Here is a 9,660-nt window from a genome sequence, read left to right as displayed (position 1 = left end):
GAATGTGCTTATCGGTTGGTTGACAGGCTAAGCAGGTATGGCTAATGCTGTAATGTCGGGAAGCCCAAACACACGCAGATAATTACTATGAACAATATATAATACTTAAGGTGCCAATACATGGGCCGATTCTAGCTGCCGATATCGGTCCCTTAGACCGATTCGGCAGCTAATCGGCCGTGTATGGGCACTACCGACGGGCCTGCCCAACCGATATCTGGTCTGAAATCGGCCAGATATCGATCGGGCAGGTTAAAAAATCTAGTCGGATCAGGGACCGCATCGGCTCGTTCATGCGGTCTCCAAACCGACTTTGCCTATACCAGTCGTGATAATTTGATCATTTGGCCCCAGGGCAAAACAACCGAATTAGCCTGGATTCTCCCGATATCGCCCACCCGTTGGTGGGGGATATTGGGAGAAGATCCGCTCGCTTGGCGACATCGCCAAGCGAGCGGATCTGAAGGTGTATGGGCACCTTTAGAGGATACTTACAGAATGAATGGCAGATAAGGACATTCATCTTCATCTATCTGTCTCTCTTTAGTAGTTTTTTTGTTTCAAGCAAATGTTTCCACTTGAAAACTGAGGCCAAAAACTGCCTGAGGGATTCTGATTTGGAGGCCACTACTCAAGAGAAATGGTTGTTATCGCAGTAAGTTTCAATGCTTTTTCTGACATAGATCTAAATTAAACATCCAATATATGAAACACAAAACATTTCTTTTATTGAACTTTCACCTCAAGGTGATGTTGAGGTTCATTAGGTCTTCTTAGTCCCTCACTACCACCTTGGAAACAACTTGTAATGGCTATAAAAAAAGCCACCCCACCCCAGATGCCCAAAAATTACCCACCACAAGTCCCCTGCATAGGTGACTGATGACCCGCTTCCCATTCAACTGAATAGGAAATGATCTGGGGCAGGTAGTGGCTTTTTTTATCAAAAGTACATGTAGCGGCACACAAATTGACGAATGTGCCAGATCCTTTAGCTTCATACCCAGTATTTAAGGAAGGTCAATAATATTCCTTTCCTTTTCTTTCTTTATAAACCTTTTCCACTTTTGTATTTTGTCTTTCTTTTTCTTTTCCTTTCCATTGTCTTCTTTTCCTTTTTCCTTTGAAAAGGGGAAAAATCGCCATTTCTTCTTTTTCTTTTCATCTTTGATGTCAGCTACAATTTCTTCTATTTTTCCTTTTTCTATATCTATTTCATCATTATTTACCACAGTTTCTTGAGGCTCCTCCTTGAGCTCCTCCTTTGGTTCAATAGCCTGTGGCTCTTCAATATTCACAGGCTTGGGATTATTTTCCTTCCCGTCTGTTGGAGGTATCTTTCCATTATTTGTTGCTGCTATTATTTCAGTAACCAAATTTTCACGTATATCAACCACTCCTAAAACATAAAATGTCACTGGTTCAATAACCTGTTCCTAATAATAACCAGCAATATTACACCATGTGACAAATTTCATATTTATAAAGCATAACCCAACTCATTCAGCTCATCTATTCTTGGTCATTGGTTGATGATGTTAATTAAGAGAAAGTACTGCCAATAAGAATCAAGTATATCCACATATTTGTAAATGAATAAGGAAACATATTTGCAACTGATATTAGCCTCACCCCCGTCATGAATCTGTGATATTAAAGAACATAATAACAATGCTTTCCCTATTATATTACAGTATGTTATAGGCTCAGGCACAGTATTATGTATGATCAGGAGAAAACACTTACCCGGCAGATAGATTATGGTAAGTTTCTCACCAGGAGATTGCACTGCAAATAAAAACAAAAAATAGTTGTACCATTTTCCTATAAAATAATACAGTAATATGGATATAACAGGACACACATTCAATTATTTTCAGGGAGCATTATGGACTTAAGGGGCTTCAGGTGCTGAGTGAGTTTTCAATCTAAATAATGTGTTTGCATTATAATTATTATCTTCTTTGATGGAATGTTCTTTTTTCTGAGAGAAAACAGAATGATCAGAAGAAAAATTATTTGAAGTGCATTTTGCCTACATTACACTTGCCGTTTTTTGTGAGGCAGACGTATAAACTGCATAGTGTCATTATACGGCCTATGGCAGGGCTTGAACTGAATGGATATTAAAGTTATTTTTACTTTAAGCTCTTGCAGCACCTTTACTGTATATTCACCCTGAGAACAGGGTTTTTTTGGGGTGGGGGCATTAGGCCATGTCAAGTAATAATATGAAATATAATAAAAAGATAATTACTTATATAAATGCGGTTCGATCCATCAGGACCAAAGTTCGCATCTGCAGATAGAGAAAGAAGCACAGTGTTAGTATCATTATCACATCAGTAATGAATATTTCTATAGACTTATATAGATTTGTACAGAAACCCCTGAGCTTTAACTTACAAAAGTATTTTGTGTTCTTTCGCTTCTCCTCCATTTCTTCCTTTTTTTTCGTCTTCTTAATCTCTTTCCTGTGAAACAGAAGATGATCAAAATGGTAAGAACAATAAAACCCTGTATTCCCTGTGATTTCCTACAGTCTGAATTATAAAAAGCAAATGAATATGGATAGCGTTATATTTTATATTGCCTTTAAGTACTCACCTGATCCCATAGCATAGGGATGAGAAAGCTGCTATACCCAGAAGTCCAATAATTAAAAATGCAATTTTCTTCCATGGGATTGGGGCACTCTCAGAAGGTTCCACTGTAGAAAGCGAGAGTTCATTAGTCAATAAAACTTGTGTCGCTATATATGGACAAATTTTGAGAACAGATGTTGCAAATGCTAAAGAAAAAACTGTCTTTTAATGATAAATGCCCCACTGGATAATGGGTCCTATCCTTGTAATATATAAATAGCAGACTTACCAGCTATAGTGGTCTGAACATATGAAGTATTGGACTCAGTAACCAAATTATAGACAGGAGTTTCAGTTCCTAAATGAAAAAGGTTAAAAATAAGATTTTCTATCAAAAATAAATTCGCATACACCAACAACTGGAACATTTTCCATTGTGCTCACAAACTGAAGCCAACAGCAGCACACACCATCTTTATATATTTAAATTCAATATCAACACACACAACACACCTTTTAACAAATGTAGTTTTTTTTGCTATTCTCCCTTTGGTTACTTTTTTGATTTTTTTTTTGTTCTTTTGTACATATTCACATACTCACATATACACACATTTACACACTTTTTAGAAGTGTACACACATACACAGACACACATTTAAATTTTTTTTTTAGTTCTATAATTTATCATTTTGGTTTTCCACTAAAAATTATAAATTTCACATCAAGACTATTGTTACATTGATTTGCCTAATTGTTTTTTATTTTTGTGATTTTATTGCAATTTTTTGCCTATTTTATTGTTATATTTTTATAAGCATAGGTTATTAGGTTAGGTTATTATTATTACTATTATTAGGTTAGGTTAGGTAGTTTGGTGTAGAAAGACGTCTTTACCTATTACCTTTATTTTAAATTTAATAGAATGAGTACTACAAAAATATTTAGTTTTCTGTGGGTCTTTGTACAGTTAAGGGGTTTTATGGCACATAATACACTGGCATGGGCTCTGTTTTTAAAAGCTGAGTATCCCATACTTTGGTATATCTATGCATTTTGGACATCAAACTGTTTAGTAGACCTCTGCCATTCACATTTAGGGTGATTTGCCTTTGTATGTAAAAAATTGTGTACGTTAAATGTGGCAAATGGCAACCTTTTTTAGGTGATTTTCAGAAATGCCATTAAAACCGCTAAGTTTAGGAAAGGTACTTTGGTAGTTTGGTGCAAAAAGAAGGCTTAACCTCTTTTGAATTCATCAGCTCCACTCCCTGTACAGTAAGGGGGTCTTATGGCACATAATACGCTTTCAGGGGGCTCTTTTTGCAGAAACGTATTTGGCAGGCGAGAAAAATTAATATGCACTATTTTCATTTGGGGTCTGTACCTATCTTATACTAAGGTAAATCTATGCATATTGAACATCTAACTATTCATTAGATCTCTGTGCCTTTGTATGTAAGAAATTGTGCAAGACAAATTGAGGCAAATTGCAAAAATGTTTAGGCAATTTTCAGCAATACAATATATTATCAATTAAATACTTGTGACATGATCAATAACACTAAAGCCCAAAGCCCTCTTTACCTGTTTGTAATGTTGTAATAGGAAATGCACCAGATAGTAAAAAGATAAAAAATAAAACAAGAATTCTGAAAAAAATCAGAGACATCTTGCTCCAATTGCTGTAAGATGTCTAATGAACTGGATTTGTGTTGTTTTTATTAAGCTGGTGCAGTGACATCACCAGCCATTGTGACCTCATAATCAGCCATGTAATTCAAGTACAAACAAGCCAGCTTTGTATGACTCATCACCAGTGGACATTGTGACATCATCAGTGATGCATCCCAGTTTCAGAATGAGTGCAGCATTTACTGAACCCAATGCATTGAATAATTATAACAATAAATTATACAGCTGCAGTGCCATCTACAAGCATTGTCACATCATTACTTCCTGGTTTACAAGATGGGGGAAATACCGGCTTTTTTAAAAAAAAAACAGTCAGACATTAAACTCCCGCCAATAGCTGAATGCTGTCAGGGGCATGCTGGGAGTTGTAGTTAATAATATTGTTGACCTTCTGATGAAGCATTGATTAAAGCTAATAATAACTGGAGCACTAATGAATAAAGTGTTTATTTTGTTTCTATATGGCTCTTTGACTCTCTAATAAATAATGGATGACATGGTACATACGATGCTCACCTACCAGTGCAAGTGAATAATAATGAGGTGGCTAGTCTAGCATGTGATCTGTCCTCTATTGGAAATGTCCATGGGTAATATCATTACCATTATAATATAATTATAAATCATTTATGATTGGTTTGGACTTCAATGATACCCCTCTGTCTTACTTACAATATGCCTGTTGTGATTTAAAACCTAACTGACAAATGCTTTTTAATTGACCTACAAAGCCTATGGCAAATTGTGCCTTGGCATTTAGCAGTAGGGTCCATAGTTGCAGGGACAGTTTAGGGTTGTGCAGAGATATCCTGTACGTATGGGGGTTAGGTGCAGTCCAAAGAACTGAGTGCAGAAGTTCTCCAAATTAATTAATACAAGAGCCAAAAGTCTATTAGAGGTACTTGTGTATAATATGTTGGCACTATATAAGATGATAACTATTATAATAATAATACATGCTCAATACAACATGCCAAGAGCCACTACACCGAGCTCCCAGCATGCTTAAACCAATAATAATATGTTGCTGCATGTAGTGATTGTGTAGTCTAGTAAATCAGGATAAAGTTTGGTTGAGCAAACAGTGTTTTTGACCTCTGCCTTGCAGATGTGTTTTGCCAGGGTTCCCTTATGTGTTGATTTTTTAGAAGCAACTGACAACAGGGCTTGCAAGCATAGGTGCACTGTAAATGACGTTACTGGCAACACTGAAATAAACCACCTAGCATCTTCGCTGGTAATAAATATTCATGTTTTGGCACATGCTATGTTGCTGTGGCCTGTAGCATTTTTGCAAAAAGCTGAATTGTAGGTTAAAAACGTTTTGTTTTGTGTGTGTTTTTGCATCACCCATTTTGCACTTGCATTCCTAAATGGACCCTCATATATTGTATGCTTATAAGCCAAGTGGACAGGCCCACTGCAATGCTGAGGAATATTCTTTAATCCCCATTTCAGGTAGGCCCTCCTACAAAAAATCACATTGTTACATTGTAGCACCCCCCACCATCCCTTCTAATAATTTATAAAAAAAACTGTACAGAAATAAAATGAAGAAGAATAAAAGAATGGGGCAGTAGAAAGGCAATGTGTGTAAAACATTGAAAAAACTTTTTGAATTATGAATCTACATAAAAAGTTACCTATAGGTCACATTGATCATTTTTTAGGACTAGTTTTATAAGCAATTGCTACTTGAATTTCCTAAACCTGACTGTTTTGCCAACCTCACTTCTCAGCCTATCAGTTATAGCTTCTAACGGATTACTGCAGCACAAATATGGCAGCCCCCTCACAGAGGAACATGGGGGATCAGATAGGGAATGTAAAAGCATCAGGCAAATACTTTTATGGCAAAATTCTAAAGCTCAGGCAAAGACATTGTTATGATAGATGTATAAAAGATTTAATTTCTGGTGTCAGTATCTCTTTAAGGTGGTTGGTGGGCCCTTGGCATCAGGTTCTGTAGCGGGTCAGGCTGCCCTGTCTAACACTTTTTACAACTGACATGAATTATTTTGTGTTAGCATGGAAGGGCAGTTTAGGTACCTGTAAATTAAATCAATACTGACAACACTGGGATATTATATCCTGAGACCAGACAGACAAGAGATGCAGGAGACTTTTTTGTTGTTTTAGGCAGACTCTAGAAAATATGTTGGTACCTCTTTTAGTTGTTTGATGTGTCATTGGATTTTCCTACAGGTAATATAAAACAAGGTACAGACCACTTCTCTGGTTCATTATGAAATATCTCGATTCTTCTGGCAGCTTGTGACTGTTAGACAGATAAATGTATTTATTGTGTGGAAAAAGAGGTGAGCAGGTAACAGCATAAAGCATGAAAATGTCTCGGGTGTTTCCTACATTTATAGCAATGTAATTTCACTTTTCTTTAACTCTTCCTCATCATAGCAAAGCAAACAAACTGTGCTTTCTTTCTCTATCTCTGCCTTTATCTCTCTATCAGTACCGCCATATATTTCTCACATGGTAACCTAACACTTCCTTCAGTTAGAATTCACAGCAACATTGTGACTACATTTCTATTATTGTGACAAGGTATTTCATTAAAGTGGACATCACCTTCTCTAAAACTAACTCTTTTGTGCCTCCCCTAGCTCTCTAGAGTAGGACTTCCAATCTTAAAGGGGTAGCTGACCGTAACAATTTACTTTTAGGACGATGTTAATGTGAATTATACACTAAATGGTAATGTATTGGGGAGGGGGGGCTCCTTAATATATATATTTGGGAGTTTTGTGGATAACAAGCTATGTAACTCTAGTCAGAGTCATTCAATGGCTACTAAAGCAATAATAAAGTACTTTAGACTTAAGGAACTAAACTTTCATTTGAACAAGTGAAGGTGGTTCTTCACGGTGAGGGCAAAGAGGTTGGGAGATGCCTTCAGGTTGATGTTATGATGGCAGATTTTAGCAATGCTTTTAAGAGTGCCTTGGATGTCTTCTTAAACTTGAATAACATTCAAGGCTATTGGAATCTTAAGACCTTGCACTTCTTTATAATTGTATTGGGCAGCACTGCATCTGTCCTGCCTGCTCTGACAAATTGCTCATTAGCGCCACCTATGAGCTGGTGGTAATTCTAGGGTTCCCTTTGTGGCCTGCATGAATAAGTGGAGTACACTTGTGTCCAATGAGTAATAAGCAAATGTCATATTAACACAGCATGCCAAAAATAATAATATCCTCACTCTGGCAAACTTCAGTTGCTGCATTGATCGTTTTCTGTTTTCCCATAAAAATGATCAACACACCAGAGGCCACCCCTTTAGATTAGAGGAACGGAGATTCCATTTGAAGCAGCGTAGGGGGTTTTTCACGGGGAGGGCAGTTAGGTTGTGGAATGCCCTTTCTAGTGATGTGGTAATGGCAGATTCTGTTAATGCCTTTAATAGGGGCCTGGATGAGTTCTTGAACAAGCATAGTATCCAAGGCTATTGTGATAGTAATATCTATAGTTAGTATTAGTGGTTGTATATATAGTTTATCTATGTGACAGTATAGATTGGTAAGTATAGGTGTGTGTGCTGGGTTTACTTGGAAGGGTTGAACTTGATGGGCTCTGGTCTTTTTTCAACCCTATGTAACTATGATAGTTCCTCTGACAAAGTATTATTGTGTATTTAAGAGTCTGTTTCTTTGGCAAATGGACTACAGCTCTAGTAAAGCATTTACCCTTCTTTCAAACAAAATTATTTAGCTGGTTGTGGAACATGTCTGCCCCTATTCTTCATATGGCCATCTGCCATCGCTTTTTATTATTTATATGCTTGTTCCTGCCTCGTCTGCAGTTCCAGACTGAGACACTGACATTTTTCAGAACACAGAGGCCCAAACAACTTGCCACTAGGCCAATAAATAGTGACTGTCTATACCATCTTACAGCAGCCCTGGCATTTTGGAACCCAAGCATGCACGGGAAGAAGGGCCATTTAAAAACATAGCCGCAAATGGTTAAAATGTAGTGAGCAAGTGCGGCTGTTGATGCTGTGGAACTCTGGAGTAACCTCTAGCCTGAATGTGGTGGATTCCATCAATAGCCGGCACACACTTGTGACAAAAGAATCAGACGCTAATGGTGCTTTAATGTTGAATGGGCATTAATAAACAACTTGCACTTGCACCCATTTTACAAAATCACAAACATGCAACTTTGAGCTAGGCTGCAATGATGCTGTCATGCTGTTCACCAGAAAACCTGGCCCCAACTGGATTTCAGACAGGGCTGTTAGGAATATATGGGCAACAATATAAACATATCCTTTGATTACTGGCCAATAATAAATATTATTGAATGCTACAAAACACTCTTGTAGGAAGGAGACACAAGCACTTCATAGGAAATTTTCTTTTAATCTGGAAATACAGTACAAAAGTATAATGGGCTTACCATTCAAGTGTGTGTCTCTTAAAATCATTGCTAAATTGCTTGTCTAGTTGGAATTGTAGACTAATGAACCAAACCATGTGGTGAATAGAAGATGCTCCAAACAATCAATAAAGTCTTATCTGTGGGAAAGTGGACAAGAAACACATCAATACATGTGTGTGTGTGTGTGTGGGGGGGGGGGGGGTAATCCCAAAACAAGATGAAGCACCTTCACTTTATTATTGCAATTCACTTTGTCTGCTATCATCAGAAAGCCCCTTGGGATACTGAAAACCAGGGTGCACTAATAGGACTAACTGACACTTATTTGATGGTTTTGGAACGGTGGTATAGACTCAATAATTATGTACCTATATGGTTATTAACTTTATTTAAGAGACACAATGGACCCTAAAATGTTCATTGGCACAGGTGAATATTTTTATGGGACTGCAGTTACACAGTTTTACTAAATACAGTAAGACCAATGTAACCTTAATCTTGGCTAGTATTTGCCAGTTCCGGCTAGTAGGTATGAGCACAGGCACATGTGACTCCAACACGCAGACAGGGCCTTCGCAAAGTGGAAGGTTTGCACTTATGAGATGTTGCTGAACTGCAACTCTCCACTGACACAGATTGTATATAATGGAAATATGGACGCCAGAGGTTCTTTTGCATTGAACTAGAACTTGGTTTATTTATTGTACACAGCATATGCAGGGTTAATACTCACAGCACTGAGGTAGAATAGCCCAAATGTCAAACGCAGTTGCAAAGTAGCAGAACAGTATGACACCACGGTGGAGATAGATGTGGGATAATAGCCAGGAGTCCCAAGGGTGTCTACTGGACCAGATCCCTACAGCCAGATCCCTACAGCCAACGGTGTTTCAGGGGTAAATGAATCCTATGTCTGAAACTGTGGTCCCTACCATAAGGCAGCGGAGCCTTGGGTGTACTAAACCCACTAAATTCTCCTTTG

General features: G+C 37.7%; 1 protein-coding gene across 1 annotated transcript; it reads right to left on the bottom strand.

Annotated features, from left to right (window-relative positions):
- Nucleotides 1-753: 753 nt before the first annotated feature.
- On the bottom strand, nucleotides 754-4,339 carry LOC116409460. Its single transcript, XM_031898116.1, has 7 exons — nucleotides 4,333-4,339; nucleotides 2,875-2,943; nucleotides 2,608-2,710; nucleotides 2,407-2,474; nucleotides 2,258-2,299; nucleotides 1,747-1,788; nucleotides 754-1,399 (listed from the first exon to the last, which is right to left on the bottom strand). Exons 1-7 carry the CDS (start codon nucleotides 4,337-4,339, stop codon nucleotides 1,011-1,013), a joined length of 720 nt encoding a protein of 239 aa, XP_031753976.1. The 3' UTR covers nucleotides 754-1,010.
- Between the last annotated feature and the right edge of the window lie 5,321 nt (nucleotides 4,340-9,660).

The sequence above is a fragment of the Xenopus tropicalis genome, chromosome 3, assembly GCF_000004195.4.
Source record: "Xenopus tropicalis strain Nigerian chromosome 3, UCB_Xtro_10.0, whole genome shotgun sequence".
NCBI classification, from domain to species: domain Eukaryota; kingdom Metazoa; phylum Chordata; class Amphibia; order Anura; family Pipidae; genus Xenopus; species Xenopus tropicalis.
The sequence above is the reverse complement of the archived record's forward strand: the minus strand, read 5'-3'. Positions and strand labels throughout refer to the sequence as shown.